The sequence below is a fragment of the Dendropsophus ebraccatus genome, chromosome 10 (assembly GCF_027789765.1).
Source record: "Dendropsophus ebraccatus isolate aDenEbr1 chromosome 10, aDenEbr1.pat, whole genome shotgun sequence".
NCBI lineage: Eukaryota > Metazoa > Chordata > Amphibia > Anura > Hylidae > Dendropsophus > Dendropsophus ebraccatus.
This window is the reverse complement of record NC_091463.1, coordinates 87880390-87904450: the sequence shown is the minus strand read 5'-3', so window position 1 is coordinate 87904450 and position 24061 is coordinate 87880390. Positions and strand designations below refer to the sequence as shown.

The 24061-nt window shown below is 43.1% G+C and overlaps 1 protein-coding gene across 3 annotated transcripts; it reads left to right on the top strand.

The window, feature by feature from the left end:
• Nucleotides 1-1616: 1616 nt before the first annotated feature.
• LOC138765716 (lymphocyte antigen 6 complex locus protein G6d-like) lies at nucleotides 1617-22318 on the top strand. 3 transcript variants are annotated; one of them, XM_069942723.1, is made up of 3 exons: nucleotides 1617-1695; nucleotides 20763-20867; nucleotides 22015-22318. In XM_069942723.1, the coding sequence occupies exons 1-3, from the start codon at nucleotides 1638-1640 to the stop codon at nucleotides 22209-22211; spliced, it is 360 nt and encodes a 119-aa protein (XP_069798824.1). In that variant the 5' UTR covers nucleotides 1617-1637; the 3' UTR covers nucleotides 22212-22318. The 3 variants fall into 3 exon arrangements, with proteins under 3 accessions (XP_069798824.1, XP_069798826.1, XP_069798823.1); XM_069942725.1 differs by lacking the exon at nucleotides 1617-1695 and adding an exon at nucleotides 7148-7202; XM_069942722.1 differs by lacking the exon at nucleotides 1617-1695 and adding an exon at nucleotides 17280-17359.
• Nucleotides 22319-24061: the final 1743 nt, after the last annotated feature.

The following is a 24061-nucleotide window of genomic DNA, read 5'->3' as shown; positions in this document are numbered from 1 at the left end:
GCCTGTTCCTTTGATAGAGAGTCTTTTAGGAGGTTTCTTTACATGTGATAAAAGCAGCTACACCAGCATTGATGATGCACCTACACATTAGTGATGCTCTACTTCTGGATACTGAATGGTATAGATAATAAGTCCGCATGAGTAGGTAATACTTATACATAGATTATACACACAAGGGCGGACACCTGTCCTCAGGTACTGTTATTGTAATGGGAAGGCTCCATATTCATGAACAAGTTTACTAGCTGGGGAGGGGGTTATTATGTAAAGACTTGAGGATCCTTGTTTATAAAGTGGATTTCAGTTCATCAATTATGATGTAACCGGGATAAACTGGACCCTTCATTGGTGTCATCTACTGAGAAGAACAATTCTGTTAATTGTATGGAATTTGGCAGAATGCGGGGACATGATGGGGTCTACAGAGAGTCTAGGACTGGAACAACTTGTACCTATTGGAAGAAATGCTTCTTCTGGAAGACATGTCATCTGTACTTGGCCAACATAGACTGCACCATTATTATATACATTGGGACAATATACATTTTTTAAAGTTTTTTTTTTTTTTTTTTTTTTTTAAACACACACACACAATATTTTGGGATTTTTTTGGGGGGTTAGATTTTATAGAATTCATTGTGCTGTAAAAGAGACATGATAGATTTATTCTGTGGTTATGTATGAGTGCGGTGGGGCCAATTTTTTTTTTTTTTGTTATAGTTTACTACTCTTAAAGTATAGAAAACATTGCTTTGTGTCACTGTATTCTGAGGCCCACAACTTTTTATTTTTCTGTCCTGTGAGCTGTGTTAGGGCTTGTTTTTTGTGGGGCAAGATGTAATTTTGTAATGAGTTTTTGATAATTTTGATGTATGGGGTACCTGTAAAGATGACTGACTACCTGTTGTTCAGATCAGGTGATGAAATCCAAACTGGACTTTTGGGCTTCCAAGTTTTTAAGTGTGAGTTCTCAGCACCGTCTTAATTATTAGGACCCACGCACAGAACTCACTGGGTGTTGCCCAATCTGAAGAATTGGTGGGAGTTTAACTTCATAAGAGCACTTCAATTTTTTTTTTTTTTTTACTGGTGTGGTGAACGAAAAACAAAAAATTCTGTCAATTCTTTATGACGTCCTTATGCAGGATAAATAATATAGTATGGGGGAAGCAAAAAACGAAGGACATTGGAGGATCAAGATTGCGCAAGGGGCGGTAGTGGGATATCAAGTTAGATATATGGAGGAGACAGGTTGTAGACAGTATTGTATGTCATGATCTACAATTTAAAATGAATTTGTTGGGCTATGGGGAGCCAGTGTAGGGATTGGCAGAAGGGAGAGGCAGAGGTAGAGCAAGACGAGAGGTGGATCAGTTGGGCAGCAGAGTTAAAGGACAACTCCAGCGCTGATTAAAAAAGAAAAAAAACCGGAACTGAGGCTCCAGTTGGTGTCTTCATTTTTTCTTCACTTCCTGGTTTGGGCTTTCCAATGATGCACTTTGTCTCCTGTGATGTCTAACTGACTCAGAAGAACTGTTGGATGGCTTACAGCTTGCTCAGCCAATCAGAGCTTAGCAACCTGAGTCATCTGACAAAGAGAGGCTGGCCTAACAGGGCTTAGACCAGTTTCCCTCTTGATGATGTTGTTGTCACAAAATGGCTGCCACAGTAAAGCCTGGGGTCAACAGTTATTAGGTAAGAATGAGTTTACTTCACTTCCTGGTGGGGGGTGGAGGGGGAAAATGGAGAAGGGGGCAGATAGGTGATTGAAGCATATTACAAAGTTATATAACTTTGTAATGTGTTTTAATTACTGGGAAAAAGATTTTTGCCGAAGTACCCTTTTTTTTTAATATATATTTAATGTTTGTTTTTGGGTGTGGGAGAAAACCGGAGTACCCGGAGGACACCCACGGAGTACCCTTTTTTAAGATAGACTGGAGGGGAGCAAAGGTGTTAGATGGAAGGCCAGAGAGGAGGATGTTACAGTAGTCCAAGTGGGAGATAAGGAGAGCAAAGGCCGCATGAGGTGGTCAGTTCTGAAAGTTGTAAAGCAATCAGCAATATGTTCCAGATAATATAATCTAAATTGTGTAGCGTGTCTAGAATTGCTTCTCGCAAGGGACGCTTTTTGGCCAGTAGCACATTCAACACCTTCTGTGCAAGTCCTTGCGGGATAGATTGTGACGTTACAACTATGGAAGCCTTAGAGGGACAGAAGACCTCAACATGTTTCGGAAGACTTGTCTTCCCATCTTAAGAGACAATAGACACACTGCACCATTTGGATTACTTTATCTGGAACATATCGCTGATTGCTCTATGGATCTCCACATACATGGACAACTGATTTTCACCATGACCAATGGCATTGGAATGCATCTAAAACACAGGTTAGTAGTAATAGCACAGCAGAAGTGATACCGCAGGAACTTATGGAGCAGTACCATATAAGTGACATTCACGTGTGAACTGAGGTACACGAAGTGTAATATTTAGAGTGGTGTGAACAGCACGGATCTGGAGCACATACTCTAAGGGGGACATTTATTAAGTCCGGCGTTTTTTAAATGTCCCCGCGGACTGCCTCTACATAAATCCCGTGCGCTCTGGTGCGCACCGCCGAAAACCTACGCCAGCTGAGGACTGTAGTAGGTTTTCGGTATCTTTTTGCGGAACGGATGGTGAATCGCGCGGAGTCCGCGCCCTCCTTTCTGCTCCCTTCACACCCCCTCCCCGCCCCCCGGCGTTCCCGGCGGAAAGTGCCATTTGCGTATAAAATATTGCGCAAATTAGCAATTTCCGCCGAAAACCCCCAGAACGCCAGTTGATACATGTCCCCCTAAGGGTCCATTTACACAGAAAGATTATCTGACAGATTAACTGCCAAAGATTTGAAGCTAAAGCCAGAAACAGACTATAAACAGAGATCAGGTCATAAAGGAAAGTCTGAGATTTCTCCTTTTCAAATCCATTCCTGTCTTTGGCTTTAAATCTTTGGCAGATAATTCTGTGTAAATGGAACCTTAGAATACTTACCTTACTGGGATATACAGGTGATCCTTTTTCATCCCTAGCATGCTGCAAACAGTCCTCAGTCGTACAACCTACTAAATTACTCACTTTAAGAAGATTATCTGATGTTCTGATGGGACCAACTCCAATGAACCCACCAGAGGGTATTATCAGTTCACTGGCCCATATGTAGTTTCCCAGCACAGGTGTGCCACTAAGTTTTATACACCTGGGTAAAGTAACTCACACACACAGACCCACCAATCACAGGCTAGCTAGGTTGTCCCTAAAAAAGAGCTAGTTCCTTTTTATAGGGCTGCTGGGGACAGTCTTTTCTAGTTCAGTCACTAGAGAGAGAAAAACACAGAGCAGTTTTTGCTGCAGTGAAGTCGGGGCCTGGCTCAGGCCAGGACCCTTGTATTTGACCAAGAGACTTATTTCTTCTATGCAAGTAACTACCACTAGCATGCAGTGCTAGACCCTTAGGAAGAAGAGACGTCCTCCGAGGAAAACCTTGTCCATGCAGTGCTAAACCCTTAAGTAGGAGAGACGTCCTCTAAGGAAAACCTTGTCCATGCAGTGCTAGACCCTTAGGAGGAAGAGACGTCCTCTGAGGAAAACCTTGTCCAAGCCAGGGATACCTTCCGCAACACACAGGGCAGCATACCTGAGTTAGGTACTGGCCCCAGTAGGACAAAGCACTGTGCATGCCTTTGTATCCTACTGTAACACAAGGCTGTTCTGCGAAGTCTTGGAAAGTCTGCTCAAACCAGCGCAGGGATCTGGGACCTTGTACAAAAGGCAAAAGGCAGTCAGATCAAAGTTATCTATATGTGAGTACAAGTATCTTCTTCTTCTGTTACTTCTCTTCTCAACTACACTATCCCGGCAGAGTACACTACTACATTGGACAAGGCCCTCAAAACGTTCCTGTACTCCACTCTGTTCTTACAACTCTTATTGCTACTACCTCCTGCCTGCACCTGCAGTTACCACAAGGGTGCTTAGTCTGTATTGTACTAAAGTTTCTACAAGTATTCTGGTTAAGCCACTGGACTCTGGTCATTTATTTTGCACCTGCACCCATACACCTGTCTACACTTTTGTCATCCCTAACCGCAAGCGCAGTTATGGGGGTGGGTTCAAACACCGCTCCTGGCCACCGTGACCCTACACCAAGTGACCCTACACTTACGCAACAGCCGCAACACAGCTACCCCCGGCATATGGCACATACAAAGAACATTTACAACCTAGGTAAATCGCTTTCCTCCATGTTTTGGCGAGTGTTCATGTAACACAAACCTAATGTGGGAATTTCAACATTTGGGACAAAAAGATATTGGATTCGTTCCCGATCAGTCTGAGCCATGTTTACACACAAACCTATTTAGGTGTTATGTATACTGGTGTTGACATCACGGACTGGTTATCATAGAGGTCACCCAATGTGGTCATTACTTCAATCTCTTCTTATGAAAAATTCCCGAATACGATCTAACTTCCAGGGAGCGTGCCAACACAGCCCAATACTTCTCTCGCCAATTTGGCTATGTGGGCAGATAACTATGCTTAGACATATTATCTTAAAAAGGGAATAAAAAATAATATAAAAAAAACTTCAGTGGGTAGTAATATAATTTTCAGTTCAATGTCAGGAGGTGATATTTACTACTAAAGGTCTATTGCTTCTAGTCACAATGTCACCGTTTGCGATGTTTTTGGCCTCTTCAGAGTATTTTGCCTTTTATGCTATGGTTTGTCTAGTTTTCGAGGCTCCATTTTGGTCATCAGTTGGATCAGCATCAAGGGGTCTTGATGTGCTCCCTATTCTTTGTCTCCTTGACTTGGACCTCAAAAACACCATTAATGTCTCACTATTATATACAGATTGACAATGACCCCATGGTGTGTCCCCATTGAATGCACCCCTCTATATAGAATCTCCTGGTATAGTAATGTGTGCCGTAAGAGCTCTGCCTGTATATGACATATATAAATATATGAGTGAAAAAGAGTTCTGCACTCACCAAAAAGTCCTTAGGTTCATGTTTTATTAAGGCCAACAGCAGAGTAAAAAAAACGCATAACAAATAGCAAGCGATAGACGTTTCGTGGATAAACGCATCTTGCGGCTTACCAAATTCGCCCAATGAACAGATGTTCCAGCATTATCCATTAGAACTTGCTGCCATAATTTAGAATTTTTTGTTTCATCAATGATGGCAAATCAACTGGGCCCCAATGCAGCAAACAGGCCCAAACATGATACTGCTACAACCCTGTTTCACGGATGGCACAAGGTTTTTATGCAGGGTTTTCCTTAACATTTCTCATTTACACCAAAAAGCTCATCTGTCTATAAAACACATGTAGGTGATTCTGGCATATAACTACAGGGTTCAGAGTGTGGTGGCAATCACTACAGGGGGCACAGTTTGGTGGCATTTAACTACAGGGGGCACAGTGTGGTGGCATACAACTACAGGGGGCACAGTGTGGTGGCATACAACTACAGGGGGCACAGTGTGGTGGCATACAACTACAGGGGGCACAGTGTGGTGGCATACAACTACAGGGGGCACAGTGTGGTGGCATACAACTACAGGGGCACAGTGTGGAGGCATACAACTACAGGGGCACAGTGTGGAGGCATACAACTACAGGTAGCAGAATGTGGTGGCATACAACTACAGGGGGCACACAACTACAGGGGGAACCATGTGGTGGCATACAACTACAGGGGGCACTGTGTGGTGGCATATATCTACAGGGGGCATGTTGTGGTGGTATACAACTCCAGGAGGAACAGTGTGGTGGCATACAACTACAGGGGGTAAATGTTTATCCAGCAGTTTCTATGGATATGAGCTGCAGACAGGAAAATTCTTCATGATGACCCAGGTTGGACGGAAAAGAAAGGAAAAGTAAAGGATTTAGAGAAGTTGCCCCCTGCGAGTCACTGGATGTAACTGTATGTAATCATTTATACAGTCTGCAGGGCGTCACTGTGATTAATAGCCACTGTTGTGTCATTTTTCTTCCCCACATTGGCCAATATCTTGCTCCATTAAGGTTGGCAGTCACAGGGGATAACCTTTTTAAGTTATCCCACATGTATTAACACACATGGTTCTGAAACTACACCCCCTTGTGTTCTCAAAAAAACTGGTCATCCACTACTATCATTTCATTTAAAAGAGTACCTGTCATCAAAAATAACTTTTTGATATGTCATCAGGGATGTCTCTGAGGACACCTTAACATGGTGACATGGTATATACTGTTTGATCAAATAGTTTGCAAAAATCCTAATTTTTTATATCTATAGTGCAGGTTTTTATCATGTGTATGCCGGGGGGAGTATGTACAGTAAGCACCTGCACCTGTAGGTTGCTGTTGCACTTTCTGTTTTTTCATTTGTACTTAAGCCACATGCGGCGTGCAACCTACTATGTTAACAGAGGTATAGGAGTGCTGCCAATTTTTGGTTTTTTTATGTCATCAAGTCAAAAGTTGTTGATCACAGCGGGTCTGCTGAGACCCACTGTGATCAGGAGATATAGCCGCAGCAGCAACCCCATTCACTCCCTGGCCGTATCTTTGTAACGTCTAATGCTGACAATGTAAGGCTATGAGGCTACATTAACAGAAATATCGGCTGGATTTTCGACCAACTTGATTTAAGTTCCTTCATCTAGTTTCAGAACCAGAAATCTGATGAAATTTTACACAGAATCATAGATAATACGGAAGAGTTTGTAAACTTTCAAGCATCACTATACTATATATAGATGCAACTATACAGTAGCACCAGCCCTAACTTTTTACAATATTAAGACAATGGTTCTGTATCGACAGGGGTGGGGACATTAGTATAGAAAAAGAATTCTATAGAACACAAACTAGGGTGTGTCTGGTCATCCCGAGAGTAGACTATGAGCACACCTATGCGTTGCTGAGAGTAGACATGAAGCCGCACTGCGGTGGTGGCACCTGTACACAATGACTCTGTGACCTCTATGGGATCATTATGGATGGATCGGGAATTGTTGTCCCAGGAGGAGTGCGACTGAAACCACACAGTGGGGACATGCAGAAGCGTGTCATGTAACCTCCAAACACAATGCTATCTGCCTCTAAGATGAGTCAGGTTCCTCCAGGGAAACATCAACACCTAGAACCAGGTTATACTAGTATTTTTATCTGATTTATTAATTTAATTTGCATTTATATTGGGTTTATAATTTCAATGACTAATGTGCATGCTTATTATTATGCAAGATGTCCTCGTCAATGACAAAGAACGAAATGTCCCCATAAAGTAAGGCTGAAAGGGTCCCAGCAGCAGTACTGCTCAATTGGCCATTGCTCAATACTAGAGGAAAAAGATCTTGAACATCCTTAAAAAGCTATTAAAAATAACATGACATGTCATCAAAAGTTATTGATCACAGACGGTTCTCACTGCTGAGACCTGATGTGATCAGGAGATATAGACGCGGACAAAGCGAGGCAGTCGTGCAATCCAATCCCCGGCCACTTGCCAGTTCCGTCAATGTAGTCTCATAGACTTACACTGTCAGAATCAGCTATTACAGAGATACTGTATGGCCGGGAAGTGGATCACACAGCTGCCGCGCTATATCTCCTGATCATAGTGGGTCTCAGGAAAAAAAAATAGTCAAACACTGATTGTGTTGTTTTTGGGACCTCTAGTGATTGCCTGTAATGTGAACAGGAACAAGCGTTCAATTTTCCTACAGTGCCCCTACAGGGATAGTGAGACATTACACATGTACAAGTCAAGGGATTGTCTGGCAGCTGCCACAGAGAATGAAGCATCACTCAGGCTTGTTACTTATTTCACACAGTGAATGCAATTAAATGATAACTTAACATTTTTACCATGAAAATAAGACAGTGCCTTATATAAGTTTTTGCTCCAAAATAGGCACTATGGGGGAGATTTATCAACGGGTGTAAAATTTAGACTGGTGCAAACTACCCACAGCAACCAATCACAGCTCAGCTTTAGGCAGTGCTGAAAGGAAAGTGGAACTGTGATTGGTTGCTGTGGGCAGTTTGCACCAGTCTAAATTTTACACCCTTTGATAAATCTCCCCCTATGTCTTATTTGCCAAGGCAACGGGACGGGTGGCGTTGTTCGGTGAGGCATGCGGAGGACGTGGGGGCATGGACCAGTCTGCCTGCTGCGCCGGCTGTGAAGGTCCACAAAGGGATTAGGCCTTACTTTCGGGGGATGCCCTAGTTTAGAGTAGGGGTGCCTTATTATTTTTTGGGGGGGTCCCCACCTTACTTTGGGCTAGTTGGTAGGGTAATAGGGGTGTCTTATTTTGGGAGGGCATCTTACTTTTGGGGAAATGCGGTAGGAGCACATCACCATGGCAGCAAGTTTAAAATGACATGTGTCCCTGTCGCTTCTGTTTACTAACGATACCTTAATGATTCATTTTTCTAGGTAATGCATCACACCCTTAATAAATGTACCAAACCTAGGGACTCCTCTCTTATACATAGGAGGAATCCTCCTCTTTGTCTCTACATGTAAAGGCTGAATTCAATAGCAAATATTAACTGTTATTTGGTAATATCTATATTTATGGCACAGATGAGATCTTAACCGGAAGCCATCAATACTTTCATGCTGCCCAAACCACAGACAGCATAAATTCTGACAGGTTTTCTTAATTTTACAATTTACTATGAAAGTCTGTGTGCTCTTTCATAAATACCATGGGGGAGATTTAACAAACTGGTGTAAAGTAGAACTGGCTCAGTTGCCCCTAACAACAACCAAATTCCAAATCAGATTCCACTTTTCATTCCTCAAAGATTCTTTGAAAAAATGAAAGGTGGAATGTGATTGGCTGCTAGGGGCAACTGAGACAATTCTACTTTACACCAGTTTAATACATCTCCCCTCATGAAGTTTGGATATGGAACGTTACCACCATGAGGTTTAACTTTATAAGTTAAAGTTAGTCCACCAATTCCACATTGCAAATTCCACTTTGCTTCTGAACCACCAAACATCTAACCAAAACTGTGACAGTATATAAAGCATTTATTTATTTGCACATTCTTGCAAACTTAGTTTAATGCCATGAATGTATACCTTGGTACTACATGTTCAAGCTAAAACTATAAAAATTCTGCTAAACATAGCTTGAACTCAAGAGGGGAAAAAACCCCTGTGGAGGAAACCTCTAGAGAACAATGTCTGAAGGATCTCCCTTTCCTTGGACTTAGAGGGTTAATTCCAACCTGTAACTTAAAAAAAAATAAAATTGTACTGGCATTTATATTCCTTCCTCTTAGCGCAGAATTACCTATGCTTAAATGTATACACCTATACAAACAAGACTGCAGGGGCTATAGCCCTCCTCCCCCAACAGTCATGGCCCCAATTTAACTGAGACCTCTGGGGCAGTCTGAGTTAAAAATTTAGCCAGCAACAGGACACCAAGTTGCTTTTCTGAGTCTTTTCCCTGAGCTAATGATCCTGATTGATAGATTTCTCTATGCCACCGCCAGGGAAATTGCTTCACCAGTCTTTTCCCAGTTTCTTCTTACATACTCTACCAGATATTAGTATTGAGACACCGTTCAGCAAGAAAATAGAAATGTTGAGGACTGTGACTAGTCCAGATGGCATTCATCTCTCTTGATGAGATTCTACCAATGCTCCCATCCTTCGATCAGTTGGTACCACTAAAAAGCTATGGTCAGAATGATATCACTTATAGAGAGGAGGTATATAATAGGTTACAACATATGAGGTGGAGGGAGTGAGCAGTATACAAACTTGTTATTTACAAAAAAAACTTTAGGGTGCGACAAATTATACACATCACAATCTCCTACTAGTCCTGACACGACCGTGCTACAGGCTACATGTGTAATATTTCTAGGACAAGCTGGCGCAATGATGTGTTCAGTTCAGTTTGGGATATAGTATAGAGTATATATATTGCTGCATTGACTCATTAATAAAATAATGCAGTAATAAAAGGATTTTCTTCTTTGGAGATACTAGATCGTATGTTGAGAGTCTAGCTGTAATGCTGACAGGTTGGTGCTCTGCTACTTACTGTCGGCAGTCCAGTCCTGGCTTTTCTTCTCCTAGGGTCCCTGGGTGGTTCATAGTGAGGGGTGCCATCTGGCTTCCCTGCTTCTCCTGGCCTGTGCTCAGTGCTTCTGGCCAGCACTACAGATCCACCTTTGTCCATCTATCATCATCATTCTCTGCTCATTCGGTCTTACCTGAGCATTGTTGGTTCCCTGCACTCTTAGTGAAGGTGTTTTGCTGTAACACATTAATGCAGAAGGAACAGATGAGCGGCACTCACCAATTGTTATAATGGGTATTTATTTGTGAAGCACACGACACTGGTAACAAGTTGCGGTAGACAAAGAACAGCAGCCCCTGTTCCAATGGGCACAGGCACACTTCCTCTGGCCAATGGTAACATCATGACGTATAGGGCGCGGGTTACATACCCTGCCTGCTTTTGCATGCACTTACTAGTCATTGCTCCCACTAGCCAGAAACCTACTCCACACTGATGAGGGGCAAAAACCCAGAAACAGCTGTCTGTGGATAGATACCGTAGGTGCTTAGGTGGTTTCCTTAATTGGAGACATTCCTTGGCTTGGTTGTTCTTTCCCGGAGGAAGGTCTGGCTAGTTCACTGACGTCGAGACACGTGATGGTGTCTCTGCGGTGTTTTGGTTGATCTCCCTGAGGTCAGCCAGCGTCCTTTTATATATCCTCCTGCGCCTGACACATAGTAACAAACTCACATATATACATAGGGGGAGATTTATAAAACATAAAAGTGAAATTGTCTCAGTTCCACTAGCAACCAATCAGATTCCACTTTTCATTCCTCACAGGGTCTTTGGAAAATGAATGGTGGAATCTGATTGGTTGCTAGGGGCAACTGGGCCAGTTTCCCTTTACACCATGTTTGATAAATCTCCCCCATAGAGTTTCTTAAAGCGACAGTACCATTTTGGTATATAAAGATTTTTGGAGTAAACAGGATCTAGGTACATAAAAAACCTGCTCCTGTTTACTCTGATATTGTGTATATATTTGTTAGTAACACAAAATGGTACTGTTGCTTTAAGAAATTCAGTTTACAAATATGAATGTGAATTTGCTACTATGTGTCAGGGGCTGAGTATTTAACCCGCGCCCTATACGTCAGGATGTTCCCATTGGCCAGAGGAAGGGCGCTATGTGCGAAATGGCTGTTGCCCATTGTGAGGCCCCTGCCGTTTTTTGTCTACCACAACTTGTTACTGGTGTCGTGTGCTTCACAAATAAATATCCATTATAACGATTGGTGCCGTTCATCTGCTCCTTCTGCACTAAAGTGAATTAATGCCTGCTGTATTGCAACAGAGCACCCCTGAAGGTTCACCGATATATCCACTTGCGGCTGCTTCGAATCATGCTGATTGCTCACCCTGCCCTACCCTGCGGCAGTGCCGGGATTTTCTCTGCTTTGTATTTGTATAAACATACTACACCAACCTGTCCAACTCTTACAGTATCCTTTCCCATTGCCGACCCAGACTGATGATGATTGGGGAACACTACGGAACCTGTCTCATAGACTCAATGATATTCTGAAGTTCAATCCGCTGTCCGCCATGCCAAATCTTTGGGTGGAGGGCGTATTGAGCTTCAGAATATCATTGAGTCTATGGGACAGGTAGGACTTCAAGCGGAGACGGCCACTCGGACTCCACTTGAAATTTGCGCCCCCATTTCGTAGTGTCTACATACGCTTACATAGTAATTCTATGGAGCCTGTCTGCTGCAGCAAGAGGGATAAATACGGAGAGAAGCACCGAGCTTTGCACTTCCCCCCTCTGGTTCTAGAGATCAATAGTGCTTCCAACACCCAGTCCTCATCATATCAAAACTTTTGACACATCCCCAGGACATATCTATAGATCCTAGTAACAAGCCATTGGCTCCATAGTCACCTCCAAAGGGAGTTGTCCTATGCTGGCTTATGATGGTGTAAGAACCTGAGCCTGTGTGGCCCACAGACAAGCAGCCATCAGACTCCCCATACTCAGCCCCTCTATGCTGTAATATCAGAATGTCATTTTTTTCAGACATGAGGATGTGCTTCAGTGTAACACACTGCCATCTGGTGGCGCACACATAGAACTACACCAGAGTCATGTTGGTAAAGGTAACACGAGGCGAAAACCAGAATGTAACAGCTAAATTAGCCATATGTAGCTACAGTGAGATTGTACATGACTTCACTCACCTTGTGGAGAGGTTATGTCACACAGTATTGTCTCATTGCTTATATTATAGTCATTATATCCTTATTGTAATGTCCAACACTACAGAGATGAAGAGGTGAAAGTGTTAGTATTACAATAATAGTCAAAATCGTACTTGACTATATGTACAGTGAGGAAGATAAGTATTTTGCCAAATTTGCAAATTTTCCCACCTGCAAAGAATGGCGAGATCTGTAGTGTTTATTGTAGGTACATTTCACCTGTGAGACACAGAATCTATTTAAAAAAAATCTCATATCATTACATTGTATGATTAATAAGTAATAATGTAGCATTTTATTACATGAAATAAATATTTAACCCCTTAAGGTCCAAGCCAATTTTCGTTTTTGAGCTTTTGCTTTTTCCATTTTATGTTTAAAAGTCCATAGCGCTTGCATTTTTTCCCCTAGAGACGTATATGAGCGCTTATTTTTTGCAAAACCAATTGTACTTTGCAATGACAGGCATTATTTTTCCATAAAATATGCTGCGAAACCGGAAAAAAAATCATTTGCGCTGTCAAATTGAAAAAAAAAAAACGAATTTGTTTTGATTTCGAGGAGTTTTGCATTTACGTCATTCGCCCTATGGTAAAACTGACTTGTTATGCATGTTCCTCAAGTCGTTACGATTACTATGATATATAACATGTATAACTTTTATTGTATCTGATGGCCTGTAAAAAATTCTAACCATTGTTAACAAATATATGTTCCTTAAAATCGCTCCATTCCCAGGCTTATAACGCTTTTATCCTTTGGTCTATGGGGCTGTGTCCGGTGTCATTTTTTGCGCCATGATGTGTTCTTTTTATTGGTACCTTGATTGCGCAAATACGACTTTTTGATCGCTTTTTATTACATTTTTTCTGGATTTGATGCGACCAAAAATGCGCAATTTTGCACTTTGGAATTTTTTTGCACTGACGCCGTTTACCGTGCGAGATCAGGAATGTGATTAATAGTTCGGGTGATTACGTGCGCGGCGATACCAAATATGTTTATTTATTTGTTTCTTTATTCATTTATATTTATAAAATGGGAAAAGGGGGGTGATTTGGACTTTTATTAGGGGAGGGGATTTTTTATTAATTAAAACACATTTTTACTTTTTTTTTTACATAAACTAGAAGCCCCCCTGGGGGACTTGTATATAGACAGCACTGATCTCTCATAGAGATCAATGCTGTGTATATACACAGCAAAGATCATTGTAATCGGTGATAGATTGCTATGGCCTGCTGCAGGCCATAGCAATCTATTGCTGAGCCGGGATCAGCGTCATTCCGACGCTGAGACCCGGCCCGGCCAGAAGAACGGATCTCCCCCCCACTAGACACCAGGGACGTGCCCCGCTCTGAGCACCCCCCGCGGCACCATGACGTACCAGGTACGTCATGGGACGCTAAGGGGTTAATAAAGCAAATATAGTCACTGGTAGATGGCCAGACTACATCATAGTAAGTGTATTGTCTGTCAGGGGGAATTCCAATTAGTCCTAATTTTGGAGATCATATGTTTTCGGAATCATGTATAACAGTGAACTATAAAAGTAACACCCTGGGCATCTCTATTCTTCCTCCTTTGTTTTAACAAGTTTTAAAAGGTTTTACCTTTTTTGTATGTGATTCAGCAACTTTTTTGTGTAAATAACCATTGTCACTAACCTATTATGTTCTAACATACGTCTGTATCCCCCTCCTCCATCCTTCTATCCTCCTCCATCCTTCTATCCTCCTTCTTCTTCCTCCAAACACAGGGAGTGGCATTAATAACAGAAAGTTCTATTTTGGTCTCATCTGACCACATGACCTTCTCCCATGACTCCTCTGGATCATCCAGATCATGGCTCTCCAAACTGCGGCCCTCCAGCTGTTGCAAAACCACAATTCCCATCATGCCCAGACAGCTAAAGCTTTGTATTAAAATGTAGTATTGCAGTTTGGAGACCCATGATCCAGATGGTCATTGGTGAACTTCACATGGGATTTTAATCTATGACAGTGTAGAGTGTTACTAGCGGTAATCTATGAGACTGTGGTCCCAGCTGTGTTACAGGTCATTGACCAGGTCCTTCCATGTAGTTTTAGGCTGATTCCTGACCTTTTGCAGAATCATCCTTGAGGTCTTGCATGAAGGCCCAGGCCAAGGAAGATTGTCATCTTGTGTTTCTTTCATTTTCTAATAATTGTTGCCTTCTCAACATTCTGCTTGCCTATTGTCCTGTAGCCCATCCCAGCCTTTGCAGGTCTACAATTTTGCCCCTGGTGTCTTTAGACAGCTATTTGGTCTTGTTCATGGTGGAGAGGTTGGAGTGTGATTGATTATGTACACCGGTGTTTTGTATACAGGTAACGAGTTTAAACATTTGCACTTAATACAGGTAATGAGTTCAGAGTAGGAGGAGATTCTTAAAGAAAAACTAACCCGTCTGCACGAGCCAGAGCTTTGGCTGGTTGGTCGGGGATCAAATACTTATTTCATGCAATAAAATGCAAATTTACTACTTGAAAACCATACAATGTGATTTTCTGGATTTTTTTAAAAATAAATTCTGTCTCTCACATGTGAAGTGTACTTTTAATTCCAGTGAATGAACTAAAAAATTAACAAAGTTGCTAAATCTTGTTGTGAATTCTATAAAGGGTGCAGTGATTTATGGTAGCTTCTAATCTCAAATCCAATTCAGAAATTACTTGCTCCCTAAAGGCTATGTTCACACATAGTATTTCCATCAGTATTTTTTCAAGGAGTGTGTTAAAAACACAGAATCTTTCCATTATAATTTTACCCTGTCAGTTCCATTCCTGATTTTGGTTGAAAAAAAATACTGATCAAAATACTGGTGAAAAATTTAATTTTTTTTTAAATTTTTAAGGAAAGTGACTTGTCTTATTAGTATGCTTTTAGAATGAGAGTGAAAATGGGGAAAATCTGGGGAAAATATAAGCTAACATTGGGGGTCGGACGCAACCTTTCCAAGGCCAGTCATGAGGTTTCTAAGGAATATCATCGCCATTGAGCAAGAAAGCTCAACAGAAAACACTATAGCTTAGAGCTATTATAGTACAGTATTACAGTAGCTGAGACTAATAATATTAGCCTTATCAGGAGTTCTAGCAGAAGATATAGCCTGCAATGAATACAGAGATAACATAGCCAAAGTTCACTGTTAGATATGTGTGGTGTGCTCGGCTAGTAGTGTTGATGTTATTTGTCATGACGCCAGCACTGTAAGGGCCCTATTAAACTGGACAATTATCGTGCGAAAAATCATTATATCTTTCGAATTTATCGTTAGCCATCGTTTATCGTTAGTCGTTAATCGTTAAAATTCTCTCAGTGTAATAGGACCCTAACAGTACACAGGTGTGATGTTGGTACCTGCTTTGTATGGCTGGTTATGGTCCCCAAATGGTCGGTAACCTCCAGGCTTTTTGCGGGTCCCTTGGGCTCTTGTCACTGCAACCCAGCCGGGAGGCCGATACCACCACCCACAGAGAGGGGAAAAAAGCCCAAGGTCGAAAGCAGTGTGTGTATAGGTGTAGGTGCAGATATAGGAGGCAGAGTCCTGTGCGTTAGGTGTAAAAATAGAACAGTTTACTGAAGAACATCGCAAGTGAACGGTACACTTAATACAGATCGTGATACAACTTGGTGGCTGACAATAGAATAGAATAGGTGCTTGGAAGACGTGCTTTGGTAGAAGTGGTAGTGCTGTTGTAGAGGTAGAGAGAAGAGGAGAAGAGTTGCCAGAGGAGCCCTTGCCCAGTGTAGATCCTGTACTCTGTCGGAATTGAAGGACACATATAGGTAGTGAAGTGATACTCGTACTCACGTTTAGACAATGTCTGACTGCGTTCTGCCTAGAACCCGTCCTAGGTGGGTAGCACGAGCTCCAGTACTGAAAAGGCTTCTTTCCTGTAAAAGCAGTGAAGCTGCGGAATTGTCACCTCAGCAATGGTGTAGTGGACACAATTCCCTTAGGAATTGTGCTAATTGCTCGGTTACATGTTGATCCTATAAGACTGTTACATGGGAACAGTTAAGATCTATTTTCCCTTAAAGGATAAGTTGTCTGTCCCCAGCTATATCTCCTGATCACAGCGGGTCTCAGTAAGAACCACTGTCATCAATGACTTTTGACATATCAAGAGTTATTTTTAGTGAAGGTGACTCTATAAAGGAGAAGTCCGGCCACTGGCAGGGGGCAATTTGATCAGGAGTAGAAACTTACTTCTCCCCGTGCCTGCAGTGAGCGGTGAGACCCCCGCCTGGCTCCGGGATCTCCTCCGCTGACACATCATGACCTACCTGGCTGATGGACTGGCCGCTTAGCTAGTCGGTGACAGGTGTGGAGCAGCAGTCTGTGAGGGTTGCGGTGGTGCTCGAGGAAAGGAATAAAATCCCAGCAAAGCAATTAGTTTCCTGACCCATTCCCTTCATCTGCTGCCTGTCCTGACCTACTGCCCATTGTCTGCACAGCCAGAACTCTGCTCGTCCGCAAAGCCAAGGGTGTCCATTAGGTTGTATCTTTTTGATAATGTAACTGGCTCAGCTGCTACCCTATCTGGGTACCTGAAATAATCTCTGATTTCTGATATGAAAATATTTTTTTTATACTCCGAATATCCCCTTTAAATCTTACACTATTAGGCCAGGTTTACACTTTGTAAAAACAACGGCCATATTTCATAACAAGGGCCGTTGTTTTTTACATAGAGCGAACCTGGCTTTACATCTGAGAAGTTGTATCATTACTAGGAGAAAAGGTCTTCATTGTGAAAACCTCTTATCATATCCACATACTCTGCAGGTTATAAAATACACAATCCTCTTCCGCCTCCTACGCCAAATACTATAACCAATAAGGAGAATAGAGCTATCAAAGGAAAAAGGTCACTATAGTAATAGAAGCAGAAACTCTATCCAGACATCAGGACACCATGCGGCTCACACATCTCCTATCCCTGTCCATTCTCTTCTTGTTCAGCTTTCAGACTGGTAAGTACAGAAGTGTATGTACGTAAGATAAATCCACCAATGACTGACTGTAATATTACCATACTGTGTATACGTGTCATGGTATAGTAGTGTATGAGGAGGAGATGGTGTGGTAGGTTTTAGTGTGGTGTGTTGGGCTAGATGGTATTTGCCTGACCGCTCCGCCGGGATGGTCGTGACGCCGGTTCTTGTCCAGCACACAGGTGTGATGTTTGTACCTGCTATGTTTTGGCGGCTGGCTGGATTTTCCAGTGGTCGGTGACCTTCCGGGTTGCAGTGGGTTTCTTGTTTCCCCGAATACAGTGCACATATGAAGGTGTTTAGGATAATGCTGGTCCTCTTCTTCTTCTTGAAGACCCTACGTTATGCTGGTGTATTGTAGAATGCAGTGACTGCAAAATAAACATCTTTTAGGCTGGGGTAAGGATTGTACTCAAGTTATGGTTGTCATATCCTTCAGGAACCATGCTTGGTCCTAAACTACAGCGAGTAGACCTTGGCAACCAACTTTGTTCTAATTTATCTCCTTCACGGACTTTATGTGCTTGTACGCTCTACTCACTCACTTAATATACTGCACAATTTTCCTGGGGAAGCAAGCGATTCCCCCTTGTTTCCTATTCGAAGCCTCTGCTATTACACGCACAGACAGGGAGCAGGGAGAGGAGATCCTTAGATAGCTCGGGCTGCCCATTGAAGTCAGTGGTGGTCTGATGAGCAGCAGACTGTCGCTGACATGACCAAGATCGGAAATTGTGCATGTGGACTAATTGTTGCCTTTCAACATGCGCTATTACACAAAAAGGCCAAGTAAAGCCGACAATCGTTATGTGTAATATGGCCTTTACTCTTAGGGTATGTCTCCGCTTGAAGTTCCGCCTCTCCCATAGACTCAATGATATTCTGAATCCCAATCATGTCAATTGACAAACATGTTAATTCTTTAGACGGACGGCGGATTGAGTTTCAGAATATCATTGTGTCTATGGGACAGAGGGAACTTCAAGAGGAGACCATCTCACGGATTCCGCTTGAAAATTCCACCCAAATTCGATAGTGTGCACATATCCTTACTTTGCTAACAAGCAGCATAACTGGGTTTAAAGGGGTTATCCAGCGCTACAAAAACATGGCCGCTTTCCCCCCTCTCTTGTCTCCAGATTGGGTGGGGTTTTGAAACTCAGTTCCATTGAAGTAAATGGAGCTTAATTGCAAACCGCACCTGAACTGGAGACAACAATAGGGGGAAAAGTGGCCATGTTTTTGTAGTGCTGGATAATCCCTTTAAATACAGCTAGTTTGACTAGTATTTTTTTTTGTACTGAAAAGTTCTCAACACAGTGGTCCCTTAACTTACAATAGCCTCAGGTTATAATATATTTAACATACAATGGTCCTTTCTGGGTCTTAAACTGGAGACCAGATTCAACATACAATGCTACAGACAGTCAGAACCTGCAGAACATATGAATAACTAGACGATCCACCATATATATCCTACAAATTGATCAACACCACAATCAAGTAGAGAAACAATTCATCTTTATTGCACAAATGTAATAAAATTATTTATATAAAATCCTATACATCACTGGTTACTATACAGACAGAAACAACAACCAGGGGATTACACAGGGTACTGTTAAAAAAAGCAGGCCACAATAGTTACACACCAGTATGCGGTGGTGTGATAAAATAGAAAAGTATTAGATTATATGGTACTCTGGCCCCATCTGCTGGCTACACACAATAATGCATATAGAGTAATTAACCCCTTCAAGACCGAGCTTTGATGCGCAAAAGTCTGGGTCAGATTAATGCAATTGTAACGCCTGGAGTAGTGGATCCACTGGACCGTCACTAGCGATGGCACTAACCTCACCAGGGAGCGGAGTCTAAGGGGCCGCTGGTTTTCACCAGAGCCCGCCGCAAGGCGGGATGGACTTGCTGCGGCAGGCGACCCCCAGGTCGCTACCCCTGGCTTGGTTGCTAGTGACGGCAGGCGAGGCGTGGCAGGAGCAGTAGGCAGGAGATGGTGCTGGCAGAGGTCTGTAGGCGTAACCGCAGGTGACAGGCTGAACACAGGAGCAATAGTGTAACAGAGGAGCAGGAACCAGGAACAAGGACTAGGGACCAGGTAGCGGACAGGAATCAGGAACAAGGACTAGGGACTAGGTAGCGGACAGGAATCAGGAACAACAGGGGGCTGGGCCAAACGCTATGGGAAGCATGTAGAGGCTCCAACACCTGGAAGGGGGCAGGGCTGGAACTTATAGGGGAGTGATTGACGTACAGGCCAATTAGGAGCGCACTGCCCCTTTAAATCTGAGACAGCCGGCGCACACACGCGCCCTAGGAGGCGGGGGTGAGGCGCCCCCCGGGGCCGAAGCAACAGCAGTGCCGGGTCCCTGCCTATGGACACCGGCTGCTGCAGATGCAGGAGAGAGGGTGCGGCGGCGGTCCGGAGCACGGGACGCCGCCGTGGCCCTAACAGCAATGTTCCTCCTCACCTTCTAAGAGCCATAGCGCTTATATTTTTCCACCTACAGGGCTGGTTGGGGGTGTCATTTTTTGCACCATGATCATATTGGTATAACAGAAAAATTTTGATCGCTTTTTATAAAAAAAATTTTTTGATATATAATTTAATAAAATCAGCAATCCTGGTGCATTTATTTTTTCCCTGTTAACGTTGTTCCCCGTCCGGGAACAATAATGTTATATTTTAATAGATCGGACAATTCCGCACGCTACGATATGTAATATGTTTATTGCTTTAGATTTTTATAATGGGCAAGGGGGTATTTTAAACTTTTATTGGGGGGGGGGTTATAAGGGGTTTTTAATACTTTTAAAAACTTTTTTTATTACTTATTTTTATTTACCCTTTCATTTAATGTAAATTATGCAATCTTAAGATTTCATATACTGATCTATGCTATGCCATAGCATAGCATAGATCAGTGTTACCAACGATCTATGTATAGAGCCTGCATAAGAGCAGACTCTATACATGAATCGCCAAACCAACAGGAAGGAGGTAAGGAGCTCAGTGACTCTTGATGCAGTGATGCTTGATCTGTCACCAAATGTATTTTTTTTTTTTTTCAGAAAACATATTATCACTGTTGCCTTACTTCACCAGTATCCCTGGGACCCATGGGACCGCCCGACACATGTCTCACACTTTCGTGCTTTCCTCCAGAAAACGCAGAGATTAAAACTGCCGGACCTCCCCCTTCCTAATACCATAATGTGTTATACTACTACACCTGACATATTAAAATTAATACTACAACCTAGCATGAAATATGAAAAATTTGAAGAACCGATAACAGATTGTGTTTCCTGATGTCCACTTTATAGGACTGTGGTTTTAATAAGGAATCTTCTCTCCTTGCAGTTCATTCCCTGAGATGTTATTCATGCACAGATGGTCAATGTAAAACTACAACTATCGTCCCATGTCCGGAAGGATCTGCATGCCTATTAGTTCATGTTAAAAATGGTAAGTGTAACCCAAGACAATTAAAATATAGCCAATATACACCTGTTATATATCCAGCGCTGAAGCTCCATCGGTCTTAGATCTTTTTTGCTTAAGGTGATGACATCCACATAACTGCTGCTGCATGGACTTACTGGACTTAGCATCACCGCTTATGTAAATCCTTAGATATCAATACACAGGGAGGGGATAGAGAAAGGGGAAGGAAAAATAAAGGGACGGTTAGGAGAATTAGTGGACATCGATGGGGGGTTTGCTGGGAAACCAACAGATTTTGGGTCAACTTTTGTACAAAACATTTGGGGTATGGTTCTTGAGCAACAATTTCCTCATTGTGCAGCAGAATAATTCTGTAAACCCAACAAAAACCTTACTGAATTATGCTATAACAAAAAAAAAAAAAAAAAGATGAAACATTCCACTTTTGTATATGTTGAGATCAATGGTGGATTGAATGAACTCTGGGCCCTGGGCTGTCCACCGAACCTGCCCCTCAACACACAGATGCAAGACCCTAGAGCAATGAGCTCCCTCGAATCAGAGCACTCCCTGTTTACTCCCCTTTTAGTAGATGGCCCCCAATGCAGTCCCCCTGTCAGTATAAGCCCCCCCTGTGTAGTCCCCCTTTAGTATATCACCCCCAATATAGTCCCCCCTTTAGTAGATGGCCCCCAGTATATTCCCCACCCGCACCCCCTGGAATATACTTTTTTTGTGCAGGACTCAATAGCATGAAGATGTCGCCTTTGAGTCCTGCACAACAAAAAAAAGGTATACGTCCAGGATATGGACAGTACATAGTAACGCAATGACTACATGCTGCTCATTTACATCAATGGGGTCGTCATCAACACACCGGGGTACACATTGGGGTACACATCGGGCTAGCATCTGCATCTTTTTTTCATAGATTCCCGATGTGTTGCTCGACGTAGGTCTGAAAACGCAATGTGAACTTAGCCTTATTTCCAGGAACGGTCTATTGGAAAAATAATATGCAAATAAACCTAAAACATCTGTGTACATGTGGGTGACTCTTCCTTTTGGAGAAAGCTCTAGTCTGACTATTATCTTTGTAAGGGATTTGGAGTTCGGCATTAGTTCCCATACATCAGTGCTTTATACTGTATATGTTGTTCTCTTGCAGGTAGTTCTGAATATGACGTAACATATTGTACTCTACAGTCAGAATGTAAGCAGCCGCCTGCTTTTATACCCTCTGGTGCTTCATTCTCTCAGACCTGCTGCTATACAGATCTCTGCAATTCTGCCATCGTCAACAAGATGGCGCTCTCCATCGCCGGCTTCCTGGTCCTGGTGTCTCTATATGTCTCCAGGTTTTGATCCGGTTTCCACCACTCATCTCAGCGCTGGGATATTGTACCCAGTGACTTACTGGGTACACAGATGTCAGCCCTTTATGTATCACCTATGTATCTTTAATAAAGTAAAGTTTGTTTGGTATATTTAAAAAAAAAATTTTTAGTGTTTAATTTTTTATAGCGTCCCAGTCTAATTCCCTCAGCACAGCACATACTCCTCTTTGCTATGACATGACATAGTGTTGTTGAAAATGCACTGAACAGGCTAATATATGTATATATAGACCAATACCGCCATACTGTGACTGGATAACACCGCCACACCAGACCTGATACCACCATACTGTGACTGGATAACACCGCCACACCAGACCTGACCAATACCACCATACTGTGACTGGGTAGCACTGCCATACCAGACCTGACCAACACCGCCATACTTTGACTGGATAACACCGCCACACCAGACCTGATACCACCATACTGTGACTGGATAACACCACCATACCTGACCTGATACCACCATACTATGACTGGATAACACCACCATACCAGACCTGATACCACCATACTGTGACTGGATAACAGCACCAGACCTGACCAATACCACCATACTGTGACTGGATAACACTGCCACACCAGACCTGACCAACACCACCATACAGTGACTGGATAACACCACCATACCAGACCTGACCAATACCGCCATACTGTGACTGGATAACACCGCCACACCAGACCTGACCAATACCACCATACTGTGACTGGATAACAATGCCATACCAGACCTGACCAATACCGCAATACTGTAAATGGATTACACCACCATACCAGACCTGATACCACCATACTATGACTGGATAACACTGCCACCCCAGACCTGACCAATACCGCCATACTGTGACTGGATAACACTGCCACACCAGACCTGACCAATACCACCATACTGTGACTGGATAACACTGCCACTCCAGACCTGACCAATACCACCATACTGTGACTGGATAACAGCACCAGACCTGACCAATGCCACAATACTATGACTGGATAACACTGCCACCCCAGACCTGACCAATACCACCATACTGTAACTGGATAACAGCACCAGACCTGACCAATACCGCCATACTGTGACTGGATAACACCACCATACCAGACCTGACCAATACCACCATACTGTGACTGGATAACAATGCCATACCAGACCTGACCAATACCACCATACTGTGACTGGAAAACACCGCCAGACCTGACCAATATCGCCATACTGTGACTGGATAACACCGCCACACCAGACCTGACTAATACTGCCATACTGTGACTCGATAACACCGCTATACCAGACCTGACTAATACTGCCATACTGTGACTGGATAACACCGCCATACCAGACTTGACCAATACCGCCATACTGTGACTGGATAACACTGCCATACCAGACCTGACCAATACTGCCATACTGTGACTGGATAACACCGCCATACAAGACCTGACCAATACCGCTATACTGTGCTGGATAACACTGCCATACCAGACCTGACCAATACCGCCATACTGTGACTGGATAACACTGCCATACCAGACTTGATCAATACCGCCATACTGTGACTGGATAACACCGCCACACCAGACCTGACCAATACCAACATACCCCCTCCCCTCAAAAAGACACCATATTTACTGGCAAGTCTGAACAGGAGGTGGGAGACTAAAAAGAAAAAAGTTGTTCACTTCCCCCTGCTCCCTGGTGCTGTCCCCCTACAAGGGGCTGGGACCATGGGTGCCTAGTGGTAAATACGGCCCTGCCCATGGGTGTGTGAGGTCAAGGTGCAGGCTACTGGCCTAGTCCAGCGCTGAGGTCCTTGTACAGTT